The sequence below is a fragment of the Sceloporus undulatus genome, chromosome 5 (genome assembly GCF_019175285.1).
Source record: "Sceloporus undulatus isolate JIND9_A2432 ecotype Alabama chromosome 5, SceUnd_v1.1, whole genome shotgun sequence".
Classification (NCBI taxonomy): domain Eukaryota; kingdom Metazoa; phylum Chordata; class Lepidosauria; order Squamata; family Phrynosomatidae; genus Sceloporus; species Sceloporus undulatus.
Window position 1 is genome coordinate 125,543,184 of NC_056526.1, and position 18,032 is coordinate 125,561,215.

The 18,032-nt window shown below is 39.4% G+C and overlaps 1 protein-coding gene across 1 annotated transcript in view; it reads left to right on the plus strand.

Annotated features, from left to right (window-relative positions):
• PDGFRL (platelet derived growth factor receptor like) overlaps positions 1-18,032 on the plus strand; it is a 31,478-nt gene extending 13,446 nt beyond the window's left edge. The window contains exons 3-6 of the mRNA XM_042470547.1: positions 7,469-7,620; positions 10,820-11,113; positions 13,043-13,182; positions 16,517-18,032. Of these exons, the coding sequence (XP_042326481.1) occupies positions 7,469-7,620; positions 10,820-11,113; positions 13,043-13,182; positions 16,517-16,705 (775 nt within the window). The 3' untranslated portion in view covers positions 16,706-18,032. The remainder of the gene's footprint in view (positions 1-7,468; positions 7,621-10,819; positions 11,114-13,042; positions 13,183-16,516) is intronic.

The following is an 18,032-nucleotide window of genomic DNA, read 5'->3' on the forward strand; positions in this document are numbered from 1 at the left end:
TCCAGATGGCCTATTAAAAAGAAGAAAAATGCAGTTAGTATAACTTGATAACAAATATAGCATTTTAATAATTAAAAGAAGTCAAAGAGGAACATAAAACAATTGCACTAGTTTAAAACTGCTGATAGACGTTTAAAATAGATGAAAAGCACAGCTGATTAAAATAGTCTTTGCAACCTTTGTAAACTGATCAGTGAGCAATCATACTGCATTGGGGGGCTGGAAATTCCATAGGTTGGGTTCTGGATTCCTCCATCTGGCCCCATCATGTGCACTTCCAAGGATGTTGGAATGCGCTGCGAACTCCTGACTGCTGAATGCAGTACATAAGCAAGCTCATGTACGAGAAACTCTTCTTAGAATAAGGAAAGGTTGCAAGTTATGTTAATTAACATCTAGGGACTCTGTCACACACAGGAAAAAAGCCGGGAGTAAAAGACATTTTCCCAGCATAGTTGTACAACCGTGGCAAAGATTTTCAGATACATCGTGATCATAGAGGACTTATCCTGGGACGAACCAGGAATGCTCTAGCAGCAAATCACTCACGGGGAAATCCCGTGAACGGTTTGTTGCTGGAGCATTTCTGGTTCTTCCTGGGGTAAGTCCTCTGATCATGGCATCTTTGCTTTGTGACTTTTCTGAGAAAACACCCTTTTAATCCCTGATTTCCCCCTGTGTGATCATCTCCTAGGTTCTCAATTAGCTGGAAGGGTTCATTTCAAAGGAACAGATTGGCTGTAACTAATATGAAAGTTTTAATATTAGAAATCTTTTCAGTGCTGAGCACCTCTGTAGCCCTTACTAATGCTAATTACATTGGTGATGATTAGAGATTATTTTAATTTGAGCTTTCCAAAGTAGGTTTTTTTCCCATGCTCCTTTGCTTTAATGCCAGCTGTGCAATATAAACTTATAATTACAAACTGCAAATCTAATTTTCTACTACTGTGGGTCTCTTCCAAGTATGCTGTGAACAACAAGAAGAAATTTTCTGTTGTAAAAAATGTGTTATCACTAGCAGGCATTCACTGTTCAGAGCATCTAAGTTTCTTGATGGAGAATCTCAGAGCAGCTGAAGCGCTTTTACAGGCCAGTTATTTGAACATCACCAGCAGATCAGCAAATCGGGTGACTCAGAAGGCCACAAAAGAAAGCAAAGGAGGGTCTCCAGAAAAGTGACTGTAACAGAAATAGCATTAGATGTCTTAAATGATCCAGAGGACATGCTGCAGGGAAAGAAAGAGATAACTTCACAAGCATACGTACTGAAAATCTGACAAGAAAGGACAAGGAATGAAGACCACCCCCAAATTCTTTTTAGAATTTTAGATATCTGAAGTTTAGACGTAGGCTGCATCTGCACTGCAAATTAATGCAGTTTGACCCCTCTTTAACTGTCATTACTCCATCCTATGGAATCCTGGAAATTGTAGTTTGTTTTTGGCATGACAATGCTCTGACAGAGTAGCCTAAATATCTCTCAAAACTACAAATCCCAGAATTCCATAGCATGGAGCCATGGTAGTTAAAGCGATCTAAAACTACATTATTTCTCCAGTACAGTACTAATTAACCCATAGAGGACTAAATCTAGCATCTTCCTCCTATACATAAAATGATTTTATTTATTCGTGTTTTCATCTAATTTGGACAGGTAGCACCCCTCCACACACACAATTTGCACCATTTAGCAAACTTTTCTAATTTCTGTGGGGGAGGAGGTGCGGGGGGGGCAGGGGATTAGAGAACGAGGAAGTCCATTCTTACCTGCTCAGTTGCACATGTCTAAATCTGCATTCAACAAAATGTGTTGCAGGTGAATATTCTCAAGAATGAAAGAATTGTTAGATATAATTAATTTCCACACTAAATAAACCCAATAAAACAAGAGTATTTTCATTAGTGTGACTGTGCAACTTCTTGGAGAGGAGTGGAAGCCCTGAGCGTGCATGGACAGAAACTAAACAAATAAGAGTTTCCTTCATTATCCCCGAGGGGATGCAGATAGGATTCTGCTGACATAAAAGGAAACTTTCCTTGGCTTGATTCAAATTGTGACTGGAAATTATGAGTAATCTTGGAGCTGTACTGGAAATTCCAGTGGTTTTTGTAAATTTGTCAGCCTGAACTGTCAACCTCTACTGTGAGTTGCCAAAAACGCTTACCTGGCACCTTTGATTGTGGACGGCAGGTGTAAAAGAGAAGGAAGAAAGCATCTCCTTTTCCTCCCCTCCCTCTATAGTGCTTGGAAATCTGCTCCAGCTGCAATCCAAATGCCATGGAGGAAGCAAAGGAGAGCAGGGGGGAAGAACAGAAGACTAAGTGGGAAGCCTTCCTCCTTCCATGTCTGCTAATTGTGGGGTTGGGTTACTAAAATCTCTGTTGAATCCCTACATGCTGGAGTTATTACACCAGGGATGGAGAATCACCTGAAGAAACTATGCCCTCATTATTTGTGTGTGTGTTTTTTAAGTCAGAACAACCCTAGTATAGATTCAAGAAATTGATACAATGAGCTCTCAGAAAGAATAGAATGAGTGGACAGAGGAGGGGGTTGGCAGCTAACAAACACCATCTTGAGCAAGCTCATTCTTTTTTAGACCTGTCTGGAAGAGCCCATTTGTGTATTTTAAGAGACTGGACATCAAGGAATGCAACTGGAACAGTTTCTGCCACAATTGACATGTTTGCTAAGTTGCATACCACTGAGCTGGAGGAAGGGTTTGTACCCTTTCTCATGCTGTCTCAGGGGGGGGGGGTGCATTGCAAAGGATAACAAGTCCCTAGCAGACAGTATTTGTGTAATGCCAGCACACCAAGACCATCTGGCCCTGTCACAAGTACTTCTGAACTAAACTACTGTCATTTAGAAAAGCCTAATTGCAAAACTGAATCCCAGACAGTTGTGTATATATCAGATTAATCAGTGGGGGTGCCGGCTGTTATAATGACTTAAGATGGCTGTTTGGATTTACTGAAAGAAACAGTTCAACACTTAAAATAGCTACTGTGCCCTGTTTCTTATTTTGGGATTAGTATAGATTTGGACCAGAAATTTGATAAGAGCAACCCTTTTCACTTTAACGCTGCAGTCCAAACACACACATTAGGGCACTGGCCCTTGTAAATCATATTTTCTAAGTCCTTCCAAGTAAGTATGCATGGAATTATATCAGTTTTTTAAAAGAATGTGCTTTTGCGCAGGTCTCTGGTACATCTTAAAGAAAAATCAAAATTCTGTGTCAGAATAAAGCAAATATTGTTCTGGGAAACAATAAATTCTGGAGTATGCATAAATTATGTGTATTAAGAATATTCCCTTATTTCTTTTATACAACATCTGCCTCTGTATGTCTTTAGGAGAGACAAGGAATTTGAAGTGCTGCTTCCTAACCACTGGGGAAAAACATACTGAATCTCATCTGATTTGAGAATAAAATAAAATAGAATTACATAGAATAAATGAACAACACAAACAAGGCTATTTAATGGTGAGGCTTAAATGTTAATACCACAATCCCGCAAACATTAATCATCACTGCATGCAATTGAAAGGAATGGAGTGGCATTAGTTGTGGTATTAGTGGGATTTAAATCAGTGGGACACACACAGAGGTCCCTACTACTATTCTTTGCATCACGCTTTGTGTGTGGGTGAGGGCTGGATGTTTTATCATTCAGTTTCGTGCTCTCAATAGCACTGAACTGGACCTTATCAAAAGGATTCATGAACAAATAGAAGTGTTTTCAGATATAAAACAGAAAAGGTATCTGCAAATGTCTATAGCAAGGAAATGGAGGGTGAAACAACATTGTAATATAGCTCTGGAAGTTTTTAGGATCCTTTTGGAAATGAGGTGAAACCGTAGCCCTTCAGATGTTGTTCGACTGTATATGGAATATAATCAACTGTACGTCAACCTCATGTACAACTCAAGAGCAGGTTTTGTATCCAAAATTATAGATTTTGATATGACCTGTGGATAAGTCAAAAACAAAACCTTGGGGCATGTAACAAAAGATCTAAAAGATAAAGCAAAGGAAAACATTGCCAAAGAACTTACTAAATTCCAGCAGGCTTAACTGTTTTTGCTCCCACTAAAGACTGGATGGATAAGAGAGCAGAGAGGGGTCAGAGCGTCCAGCAGAGATTACGCTCTTGCCTTTCACCAGGGGATGGTTCTTTTTTAAAATAAGAGTTAAAGTGCTGTAGTTACATTGACCTGTGTCAGTTTTGGGTCAGTTTTTTTGACTAAAATTTTTACACATTTACATGAATATATACTGTACTTCTCCTATTATCCCTGACCATGGGATATATACTGTACTTCTCCCATCACCCCCTGACCTGTACCAGATAGGACTAGTGGCAACCAGAGTTGTACAACACCATAGCCTTTCTCTTGACCCGCCACCATCACAGGATTGCTTGGTGAGGACACAAGAGAGAGTCTTTTTGGTGGCTGTTCCCAACCTCAGGAATACCCTCCTGTGAGATGCTAGGATGGCCACCTCGCTGCACTCCTTTCACCGGGAGTCATAAACTTTTCTTTTCAAGCATAGTTTTTACATGTAATTACACTCAGGGAGGCTTCCTGTGGGATCAATGCTTTTGTATGCTGTTAATGTGTTTTTTTTATTTAATATGTTTTTAATGTTTTTATATTTTTGTTATATTCATGTCATGTTTTTAATTGTGTTTTTAAAATGTTCTGTTTTTTAAAGTATGTGTGAGCTACTTTGATTCCAGGGCACCCCCTAGATATCAAAATCTGTGGATGCTCAAGACCTATTATATACAGTGAGGTAGTAAAACAGTGTCTCTTACATAGAATGACATAAATCAAGGTTTGCTTTTTGGAACTTTCCTTTGGTGGCGGGTTTTGGAATGTTTTCAAGCCGTGGATGGTTGAATTTGTGGATGCAGAATCTATGGATATGGAAGGCTGAGCATATGTTAATTCAATGCTGCAAAGTCTCTGTAAAGCTAGAAATCTTAGGTGCTAACAGTGAAATGTGGGTGGATGTCACCCATAACTTTATCTTGCATAAAAGAAGTAGTGGTTATCCTGCAATAACAGCTATATTTTCATATCTATGTCAGGTGCGTGTCATCCAGTTAAAAGGGGAAGATATTATGATATTATGAAAGCTCATGCTAAAATATCAGTTTGTTTTCAGCCTGCTAGATTCTTCCTGCCCCATCCTTTTTTTTCTTCTTCTTCTTGTGCTGTGACAGACTAACATGTCTTTTCTTTGAATACTAATAAATAAACAGTTACTGTTTAAAGTAGCCTGCAGTACAGCTTTTGTTCTGTTTTTACAGGCATGTTTAGAATGAATTTTAAAAAACTGGGTTCTTCACCAAGAAACTGATATTGATTTCTTGCTGGCTTCTATGTACAGAGTTCGGGAATTAATTAATACTGACCTTAATTTGTTTCATGCAGTGAGCACTCCAACCATAGTTATCAGCCTTGTTGAATGAGTTAAAATGCCCCAGGCATAACTGCTTCTCAATACAGTATTATGTATATTCAGCATTGAATATCTTAGTTTGTTCTGCAGGAATGTAACACTAAAGGTGGTTGTTGTTGTGTTCCTTCAAATCAACTTATGGCAACCCTATCATAGAGTTTTCTTGGCAAGATTTGTTCAGAGGAGGTTTGCCAGTGCTTTCCCCTGAGGCTGAGAGCAAGTGACTTGCTCAAAGTCATCCAGTGGGTTTCATGGCTGGGTGGGAATCAAACCCTGGTCTCCAGAGTTGTAGCCACTATGTCACTCTGAATCTCTATATATAGTTCCATTCAGTTTATTCACTTTTGAGCTACTTCCACAACAGGGTGCCTAGATAAAAATAGGTAATGTAAACAATAAAGTCTCATGGTTACCACCAGGAAAGCCCCCTAGCCTGGGGATCAAAAATAAATAAATGAATAAATTTTGAATAAATTTTATTTCAGCCAACAGGCCATTAAACAACAAAGCATATATAAAACATGTAAAACATTTAAAACATATAAAACTTATGGAAATAAATCTATAAAATAGATATTCATAACATACTCATGAAATATACATTTATGTATATACAAAAGCGCTCTCAGATATATTGATCAAAAATAAAATAGCAATCTGGATGGATCCTTCTTCAGCATGCACCTCTAATCTTGAGGATTTGTCAGAAGACATTTGGAAGAGGGGGGAAAAACCCTTCTTTTTGAAATGACAGTATCCAACTGCTATTGCTGCCACTTTTGTGGGCTAGTAAAACACCGTAAGACTTTCAATAAAACCCAAGACATGTGCAAAATTGACACCTACCTGCGACATTACTTTTGATTTCTTTTATAGGTGATGAAATCCCACATTATATTACAATGTTGATCATTTTGATCCTAAAGATACATGCAGAGGAGTAAGTGTGGGAGTTCTTGTTCTTGTCCTTATTATTCATACATCAACAATATAAAGCCAGTCATGTTTAATTACGAGTATTTGTGATACAATCGTGAGGAGCTGAACATTTTTGGTCATGTAAATCTTTCAATAGCTCTGTTACATTTAGAGTGTCACTTATACCTCAGGGTTGTTGAAAGCACAAATTAGTATGTCACAGAACTGAATAGTGGAAGAAAAGACATTTTGTTGTTGTTAAAAAAAATGTCCAATTGCTAGAAGCCTGATTGAAATAACTGCACTCTTTTTTGAAATAGGCAGGAAATGTATTAGCACCACTTGTATTGAAATGATCATACAAATACTATATTTTATGAAGGAGTAAAGAGCAATAAGGAGAAGTTTTTTGTCCTTCTAGTCTCAGAGGTAATACTAGAAGCATTAACAGTCCTAAAAGCTGATGTGTGCATGTATGTTCATGTGCCTTCACATCTTCTGTCAACTCATGATGATGCCATGAATTTTATAGGGTTTGCTTAGGCAAGGAATACTCAGTTTTTGCCAGTTGCTTCCTCTGAAATCACAGCCAACATGTCCCATCCAAGTATCATCCAGGGCTAACCCTCAATTGGGGTCTGGTGCCTTTAGGGTATTTCGGCCAATACTGACACCAAAAGATAGACGTAGCTCATTACTTTTAATCAAATTTTTGTTTTAAGCTTTCATGTGATTTTGAATAAAGATTGTTAAGTAAAACAAAGGTAAAGTTAAATAATGAAACAAAATACAGTGGAGCCTTGTTATACGCTGGGGTTTGGTTCCAAGATCCCTGTGTATAAAAAATCCATTTACTCTCATTAAACATAATGACATAGCAAAATGGTGTCCCTTATAAAAAATGGAAAATCAAGGTTAGATATTTGAAATTTATACTTTTTGGAACATTTTCAAACCGTGGATGCTTGAATCCATGTATAAAAAATCTGTGTATAAGAAGGGCCGACTGTAATAGCAAAGTATAAAAGCAGCACATGCTGAGATTGGTTATGCTTTGTCTTCTTAACAGCATCAAACAACATGACAGATATGGTCAGCTGATCCTAGGAAATGCTTCTGCAGCAGACACCGGTGAATACAGCTGCTGGCTACTGGTCTGCAATGGGTACAGTTGCAAGAAGGATGAGTCAAAAGCAGGGTCAACATATATATTTTTTGCAGGTAATGGAGTGGACAGTTGATTCAAAGGATAATGTTTAAGACAGGAGTATTTATTTCTTGATCTAAGCTTTCCATATTTTTCCAGTCCCTCAACTATGGCCTTCCCCCAAGACTATCTCAGCTACAGCATCTTGCAGTTACATAGAATGAAAAAGTAGCCAGGAGTAACCAGAAAGCAGATGTGGCTTTACTGGTAGATTTTTTGGTAATTTTCAACAGGTAACCAGGAACACTCCCTGGTGCAGAACAACTATGTGAATTTGGATCTGGTACTCTTTCTTGTCTGTCCTGGAACAGATCAAACCTGAACTCTTCCTGGAAGCCAAGCTGGTTAAATTGAGGCTGTCATGCTTTGGACACATCATGAGAAGGTATATTCATTAGAAAAGACAATAATGCCAGGAAAGGTGGAAGGCAATAGAGAGGAAGACCACATACTCGATGGACAGACTCAATCGAGGAGATCATGATCTGGGCCTGCAGGACTTGAGCAGAGCAGTTGAGGATAGAGGGGCTTGGAAATGCCAATTCACAGGATTGCCATGAGTCAAAGTTTACTTGAAGGCAGCTAACAATAACATTCTTTGTGGGCTTACAGTTTCTTGGCTCAGAATTTTTCAATTTTAATTGTATTCAAAAGGTTGATTCAACAGGTAAACAAACAGAGATGGTCAGACAAGATAGGGTAAAACCAAATTCATTGGAAAAGAAGTGGGAATTGTTTCCAGACACTGAACTTTATTGTATTGGCCCTGGAATGGGCCTGTAGCATCCCAAAACGGAACGTTCTGGGGACAGGAGGCAGCAGGGAACGCATTTTACTGCACAGCAAGAACGCTGCCTCCACCGCCGAACATCCCCATCCCGTTCTGGATGTCTTCTCCAGAGGGCGATTTCCGGGAACACTTCTCAAGCGTTCCTGAAAATCGCCCCCTCTGGGACGCATCTGGAACAGGATGGGGATGCTTGGTGGCAGCGGCAGCATTCTCACTGTGCAGTAAAATGTGTTCCCCACCGCCTCCCGTCCCCAAAATGTTCTGTTTTGGGATGCTACAGGCCCGTTCCAGAGCCAATGCGATAAAGTTCAGTGTTTCACAATAGATTAGCCAGGCCTGATCTGTCAAGTAGGTTTGCAACTTCAATTTACTCGCAACTTCAATCAGTTAATCCCTTTCTTGCCATAATCACAAGACTGAAAGGGACCTCATGGGGATCATGCAGATGAGCTCTAAATCTCATAATATATTTTAATAAGAATGTATTAGACACTTTATAATGGTATGTGCAACAAATGTTATAATTAGCTTGGATTATGGTCTCTTTTGTATACATGATGAACTATCTTACATACATACTTATTTTGGAAGATAGTTCAATCTTATTTTATGATTGCAGTGTTTGGGCTTGCTGAACCAATTAGACATCTTCATTCCCATGTAACTGGGGCCCAAGCATAGAGTTGAGGAGAAGGGTGGATTTTACCAGGGACCAGCATAGGTTGAAATCCAATTATAATGACAGCAAAAAATATTTGTCGTTATAGAATATGCTTGAAGATATTTCTGGAAACCTATTTCACTGAGTCAATCAGAGAAGCTTAGAACAGAACAAGCAACATTTAACCAGTAAACTGGTGTCTTAAACCCTTCTCTAGATGAAAAGGAGTATGCATGTTTAGTTAAATTATGTTTTATAGTATAAGTAAGTTTGTATTTCCATTTATTCCCTGTTCTCTTCAGAATTAGAAGTCCCAGAAGTCCTTGTGCATAAAATGAGAGAACTTGTCGAAGAGAAAAACAGAGAGACATGGGCCTGCACCAGTCAGGCCAAAAGGTCCATTGTCAGGCTGCATTGGGGGTGTGGCGTTTAGATGATGCATGCCCCCAAACTGTGCAGAAACTGTGCTGGGGTTGCCTAAGGAGCCCAAACCTAGCTGCAAAAGAAACAGAAAAAAACTTACTCCTTTTGTTAGCTGGATTGAAAACCACGGCAGCAGCCAGGATCAGGGGCAAGGACATGCGTTTGCCGCATCCCCAGTTCGAATGGCATCAGAGCGACCGTGGTCCACTTTTTCAGGCCCAGCTGCTTGAGGCCATGATTTTACTTCAACATGGCTTGGGCAACACACTAAGTAAAGAAATAAATGAGCAAAAATTATTTCAGTCCAGAGATAGTGTCTATGGCACCTGAAAATATAGGAAAGGTACAAGATTAAAGGCATGCAGTCCACTGGATTTTTTTTAAATAGCATGTTGTGAGGTTTTGAGTGTTGGACTATAACTTTGGAGCCCAGAGTTCATATCCCTGCTTGGCCATAGAAACCCACTGGGTGACCTTGGGCAAGTTGCACTTTCTCAGCCTTAGAGGTGTACAAAGGCAAACCCTTCTGAACAAATCTTGCCAAGAAAACTGTGATAGGTTCACCTTAGGGTTGCCATAAATTGGAAATGCCCTGCAGATACACAACAACAGCAACAGCTCATCACTGAGCCATGCTGTCATGATTAAATAAATATAATTATTTTTTGCTTTAAAGGTGTGTTATAGTAAAGTTGTCCGTTTATCAGAATTTGCTTACATTGGCCCAATGTAAGCAAAAAAACAACAACAAGCAAACAAACAAAACAAGCGTTGAGGGTGACACGGTAGAAATGACCCAGTGCACGTTATTCTGGGATTACAGAAATATTGGACATTTTTAAAATAATTCACATACAAACTTCTGCTTCATGAGACATAAGATTGTGCATATATATGTTTCAGCATGTTTGAGTTGTGGAGCTGCACTGCATATTTAAAAGAGCCATGGGTAATTAGGAGCATCTGCCCATGTTTGGTATATAAAGTCAATAATATTATGGGTATTTATGCTGAGCAAGCGTACTGTAGGGTTCAGAAGGCACTGTGCATGCACCAGCTCCTCATCAGACAAGAAGCAAGAATATGTGGTGAAACCACACTGGTCTGTGTAAAGAGGGGTGCAAGAGACTTCAAATACACAAGCCTTCATAGTTCTGTGTAGAGCCTCAGGTCCTTTATTTGTTTTTCAGATCATGTCATATGCTCATGAAGAATAACAGAAATACTAAATTTATCAGAATTTGCAACTGTAATTAAAATAACCTTTTCTTTCATGGTTGATATTATTGCCAAGATATCAGAATTATAACTTTACTCATGATATTGCTTCTTTACACAGATAAAGGAGACCTTTTTGTTCCATCTCCCAGTTATTTTGAAGTTGTCTACCTCAACCCAGATAAACCTGCAGTGATTCCTTGCCGAGTGACCAACCCATCAGCAAAAGTAACTCTACATCAGGAGTTTCCAGCTGAAGAAATTAAAGTGGATGGAACCAACATCATCTATGATGTGAAAAAGGGGTTTGTTTATCAGCACCCAACCTCCAATCAGAAAGGAGTTGTTTACTGCAGAGCTGAATCACGGGGAGCTCCTCAGATTTCCATTAAGTACCAGTTGCTTTATGTTGAAGGTACTGTATATACTCAACTATAAGTCGATTTCATGTGTAAGTTGAGGGCAAGTTTTGGGGTCAAAATTATGGATTTTGATATGATTCATGGCTAAGTCGAGAGTAAAATTTATGGGCATGTAACAAAGAATCCAAAGGACGAAGCAAAGGAAAACAATGCCAAAGAACTTACAGAATTCCAGCAGGCATAACTGCTTGTGCTCATACTAAAGGCTGGATGGATAAGAGAAAGAGCAGGTCAGTGCTACCAGGATAGATTGTGCTTTTGCCTTTCACCAGGGGATTGTTTCTTTTTTAATATAAGAATTAAAGTACAGTACTTGCATTGATCCATGGATAAGTTGACCAAGTTTTTTAAAATCAAGTTTTTGACTAAAAATTCTAGATTTATACATGAGTATATGTAGTAAAACTACATGAAATGTATTTGCATTTTTAAGAATTGATTGGATGAGAGAACCAATAAATGCCAGGAGCTATAGGCTATTTTTCAGAGGAAGGAACTTTGTCTAAGAAAACACTATGAAATGCACAGGGTTTCCATAAACTGACAGACAAGTTGAAAGCATGCGTACACACACACACACATTTTAAGAACTTTCAAAAAACAAATTTTCTTTCTGTTAAATCAACACAAAGAAAGATAATCTTATTTCATTTTGAAAATTAAAAAGACCACTCTAGCGGCCCATTCACACTGAAATAACTCAGCGTGGAACCCAGGTTATTTCATAGGAGTTTGCACACTTTGACTGCACTCAGTGCAGTTTGCAGGGTGGGGCAAAGATGCACTTGACCCAGTATATTTGACACTGGGTCAACTAATGAGTTTTTTTCATGGTGCCGTAATGATCCGGATCTTCAGTAGTGAGAACTCACTACCGAAGAGATCAGGATCACACGGGATTGTTTTGAAAATGTTGCCTCTTCCTTCTGCCTCCTTTTACTCCCCCCATCTGCCGCTGCCACTCCCTTTGTCCTCCTTTCTCTTCCTCCTCTTCTTCCTCTCCCCCCATCTCCTGCCACGATCAAATCTCTTGTGGCATTTTATCCGTATTCCATTCCACCCCACAATGTGAACAGTAATAGGGATAAAATGTCACAGGGAGATTTGATCATGGCAAACGTAGTTCTAACAGTAGCCTTTTGTTCTATGTACAGATTTCTCATCAGGGCTATCAGATGGGGTGGCAATCTCAAGACTTTAAGAGTGTTCCATAGCTTTTCGTGATATATGCAGTCAAAGGCTTTGCTATAATATATAAAACACATGCTCATTTTCTTCTGGCATTCCTTGGTGCACTTCGTTATCCGTCATTTATTAATGATCATCCATTTAACCATATACTAGCAATAGTATCAATCAATCAATCTTTATTTACAGTCAGTAGACCATGAAATGTCTTAAAACCATATAAAATAGAAAGGTTACATAAAAATACAAGAAGTTTGCATAAAATTAAATTATCAGATTGGGCTACAACACTGGAGATTATTTTTGGTTATATAATTATAGCTCTAGGGCAGTGATGGTGAACCTATGGCACGAGTGCCAGCATTCAGAGCCCTCTCTGTGGGCACACTCACCATCACCTCAGCATAGAGTTCACCATAGTTTGTTACTAGAAATTCAGAGGGACATGGCACGTTGCGATACATAAGTGGGTTTTGGGTTGCAGTTTGGGCACTCAGTCTCTAAAACGTTTGCCATCACTGCTCTAGGTTGTGTTGTCATTAGTCTGCAGTAGTATATGAAAAAAAATTAAAAAGCTTGAGCCTGTGTTTTAAGCAAGCTGAACAATAAATTAATAACAATAAAATTATCTGAGTAAAAGTTACAAAACATGTAGACACTTTTCTTTCTGTTTGGTAACCCACTGGGAGTTAAGTTGAACTTTTAATTTTATCTCACCTGTCCTTTTTAACCAGTTCCCAGTGGCCCACCTTCAGCTACAATCAAAGCGTCATCCAATACTGCAGAAGGTGGTGATGATATCAGCGTTCTGTGCACAGTGTTGGGAGAGCCAGAAGTAGAAGTGGAATTTAACTGGATATATCCAGGGCAAGAGGTAAGCTGTTGTTTATTTCTCTAAAGCCAAAACAGAGAATTAGGTACAGAACACTTGCTTTAGAATGGACTTTTGACATATGAATTGGATGAAGACAAAGCTTATTAGCTACAGCCAGAGCAGCCTCCATAAATCATGTGGAGACAATGTTGCATGCTAACTTAATTTTTACCACCACTTAGTTTGGAAAGATTTAAAAAGAGGTATCATCTGGCCTAATGAGATCAAGAGAGAGAGATTCAACATTTTAGGCATGTATACACACATTGTTAATAAGTTACTGGTGTTTGTGAGCACAGGAAGTTCTGACAGGCTTCTTTCTTGAATTTTAATTTTTTTTAAAATTTCTTTACCTGTAGAACATAGACCTGACTCCTATTGTTAGTCTGAACTAAAATACACATATAGAATCTGTGGCATTTATCTAGATGTTGGGTCATCTTTCAACAATTTATTCAGTAACCTGCTGGTGCTCTTGGACATCTCAGCGGCTTTCGATACCATAGACCATGGTATCCTTCTGGAGCGCCTGGAGGAGGTGGGAATCGGGGGCACTGCGCTTCAGTGGTTCCGGTCCTACCTCTCTGGGAGGTTCCAGATGGTGCAGCTGGGAGACGTTTGCTCCGACAGGAGACCCCTAACATCTGGGGTCCCTCAAGGAGCTATTCTGTCTCCTATGCTCTTTAACATTTACATGAAACCGCTGGGAGAGATCATCCGGAGACATGGGGCGCGGGGTTATCAGTACGCTGATGACACCCAAATAGTCTTCTCTATGCCTCCGACTGATGCAGTGACCGGGGAAGGCATCTCTCCTCTCGTGGCCTGTCTGGAGTCGGTAATGGGCTGGATGAGGGAAAACAGACTCAGCCTCAATCCAGAGAAAACGGAAGTACTTGTGATAGGTTCTCCTGGTCCAGGGATGGCGGTGATTCCACCTGTCCTGAATGGGGTCACGCTCCCCGTGAAGGACTCGGTACGCAGCTTGGGGGTGCTCCTTGACTCGTCGCTCCACCTTACATCTCAAGTGGATGCGACAGTCAGGAGCACCTGTTATCAGCTTCGGCGGATACGCCAGCTGCGTCCCTACCTGGGCCAGAGGGACCTTGAAACTGTTGTACACGCTCTGGTAACCTCTCGCTTGGATTTCTGCAATGCGCTCTACATGGGGCAACCCTTGTATCATACCCGGAAGCTGCAATTGGTGCAGAATATGGCAGCCCGACTGGTCACCAATACATCTAGGGCCAGTCATATAACCCCAGTGCTTAAAGAGCTGCACTGGCTGCCTATTCGCTTCCGGGCGCAATACAAGGTGTTGGTCGTTACCTATAAAGCCCTAAATGGCTTGGGCCCAGGGTATCTGATGGACCGCCTCTCCCCATATAATCCGCCCCGCACCCTCAGATCATCTGGGCAGCAACTTTTAAGAGTTCCGGAGGCCAGGTTAGTCTCAACTTCTAGGAGGGCCTTTACGACCTCGGCCCCCAGCCTCTGGAACTCGCTGCCCATAGAGCTCCACGCAGCCACCTCCCTTCCCCAATTTAAGAAGGGGTTGAAAACCTATTTATTCGAGCAGGCCTACCCCTGAATATCTTCCCCCAGAATGTGAACTCATCTCCCCCTTTTCCTCTGCCAGCATTAGACTGGCATGAGGTTGTAATGGTTTTAACATGTCTATGTCTAGGTTTTATTCTTAACATTGTATTTGTATATTGTATTGTTAACTCTGTTGTGCACCGCCCTGATTTGAAGAAGGGCGGTATAAAAATAAAACTTTTATTATTTATTATTTATTCTACTTGAACTAATTGAGAGGAGTCCATTCACAGTGTTTGCCTTTGTCTTTTGAAGCAAACTTGTGATTCTTCATACCTGTGAGATCCTTCATACCTGTGAGGATCAGTTTGTAGATACTGTTCATACTACCTGTATGAAATGCTAATGAATGAGTATTTACAGATATACTCATTTGTTACCAATGTTACAGCTACAGAATCATTGTGGATAAAGGATATGCAACTGTACTTCTGTTCTAGAAGCAAGGCAAATGATATGCACTGCAGAATGTGATTCTATGCAGGTTGCATATCCCTTATTCAGAATGCCTAGGGTCAGAAGTATTTTGGATTTTTCCAGATTTTGGAATAATTGCATATACATAATGAGATATCTTGGGGATGGGACCCAGGTCTAAACACGAAATTCACTTTATGTTTCATATACACCTTATACATATAGCTTGGAGGTAATTTTATACAATATTTTAAATAATTTTGTGCCTGCAGCAAAGTTGAAACAAGGCTTCTACCTTGTGAATGAATGAGCAGGTTCATCACAGTCATCTCCTCAAAGCATCATGTTAGTGCTCTTAAAAAATTAGGATCTTTGAGCATTTCAGATTTTCGAATAAGGGATACTCATCCTGTAAGGCTTCTAAGGCAGGGTAGGAATTATGTGGTCCTTTAGATGTTGTTGAACCACGATTCTGAGTATTCGTGACCATTGACAATGCTAGCTAATGCTATTTGTAATTGTCGGTCAGCAAAATTCTTTGTCTGTTTTTGAAAATAGTTTTTGAAAGATCTAAATTTTTATATACTAAATCTTGACTTATAACAGCATGTTCTGAATTTATATTATTTGCCAACTACCTTCATTGAAACAAAAAGGTAATGCTAGAATCTATATTTTACAGACACTCAAGATAGATAAGAAAATATTGTGCCTTTTGGGACTCAGTGGACTGAATCTAAATTTAATAATTGAGCTGACCCATTGAAATCAACCAGATGTTCCAATTAGCACAGATTTACCAACTCAATGGGATTTACAAAAAGCACATCAGTTCAGCAAATGATTTAATGGCACTATGATAGTTAGGGCTAGCAATTAGATTCAGACCACTGAAAAAAGGTAGGGAATGCTGTATCTCTGTGACCACTTATTTCTAAGTGATTCCTGTTCCTGAAATCAGTTTGAGTTAACGATGCATAAAGTCCAGCTGCACATCCCATTTAAGTGCTAAAATTCCAAGTTAGGTATGCTGTGTCTGGCATGAATATAAAGAGCAGGCCACTCGTAAATATTGTGTCTTTTATGAGTTTGAAAAAATTAAAAAAGCAGCAAACCTACCTTTCATTGTATGCGAACAGCTGGAATTCTTTTGCCATACTAGTGGTCTCAGCCACTTCTTTCCTTAATAGTTCTGCAGTTCAGATTAAACTCCTACACCTGCTTTATGTTAACAAGTAGAGGACTGTGAATAAAATCAAGTATTGTTTACAGAACTGAACACTATTACTGTTTTATGTGGTTTTTCTCCTTCAAATAGTATGAAAGGCCTGTGATTATGCAAGACACTTGGAGGCTGATTGACAGAGGAATTGGTCAAACCACAAGAATCTCTGAGAGTGTTATTACCATTGAAGATTTTGAAACCATTGATGCTGGAAACTACATTTGTATAGCTCAGAACCTTCGAGGACAAACCACAGTAGCTACACACATTGAACTGGTGTAACATACTGAGCTCTTAGGTTAGAAAAACAGAACAAGAAAAGGACTGGACTGCTTCTGGTTTTAAATGCTGAACTGGAAATGACTGGGAACAAAATCTTAATATATTAGATTTGTATCACAGAGTAATAGAAATGTAAATATGTATATGGCTCTTAGAGAGGGTGATTGATAGTGAAAGTCCACAACAGGAAGACATTAGTTCAGAACTTGCCTCTGTCATAAACACACTAAGTGCCTTTAATGAAGTCACACACTTTTTAAACCTTATTATCTGCACCCCTTCTGCCTGTGTTCATTTTAAGAAATGAACAGACCTACTTGACGTGGACTGTTGTAACAATTGTTTTAAAAATGGCCAAGATTATTTATCATGTTCTAACAAACATTTTCTAACTTTACAAATCCGTAGCTGCGTTGCAGAAGTGCAACAAACCTATTAGTGAATTGTGAAGATTTGCCCCTGGGTACCGGCAAGAGTATTCTGATGCCCTTCAAGCACTTCTGAAGCACACCAGACACTTCTGGTGCATTTCCCATGCTCATAGGGCATTTGTGGTGTGCATTAGGCACTTCTCATGCTGACTATTTCTGGTGCTCATTGGGCACTTCTGGTGCACATTGGGTGCTCCTGTTGCACTCCAGTGCTTCTTAGCCAGTTTCTAAATGCACAGCAAGAGTGCCCGATGTGTATCAGTGCTCATTGTACATCAAGGCCATGGCACACCAGTCACTAAACCAACTATCATTGCATAACAGATATCCGTATGTTGTAACATCCTGGCAACCCGATGGGTGAATTTGGATGTTATGAAAGTACTCAGTTCTAGTTCCCACACACTTAAGTCCATTTACAGAGATGCATGTCTCAAGCTGAATTCTAGTGTGTATCATTATCCTACTTTGAATACTAAAGCAATATATAGTGCTAATATGAACCAATATACTGTACATTTAAAGCCTTGAGTTCTGATCTTCAAATACAAAACCTCCTCACAAATTTAAGGGAAGATATATCATCTTTGGTCTATCTTACTGTGCACACAGGAACTGTAAAACGTACAGTGTTCACCACAAAAGGATTTATATCTTAGTAGTAAGGAATGTAACTTTTATTTGACACTGTAAAACTCTACTTCCTTTCCTTCCCCAGCAAGATTAGTTATTAGCATGAAAATGCTTCTATATTTGCTGTCAAAACCACGGCATATTGCAATTTTAATATGTCATCCTAAGTATACTAGACTGTTAAGACTGCCATCACATTAGATGCAGTCATATTTTTTTATGTAGGCATACACAAAATAAAATTTTTTGCAAGTTTTATGTTA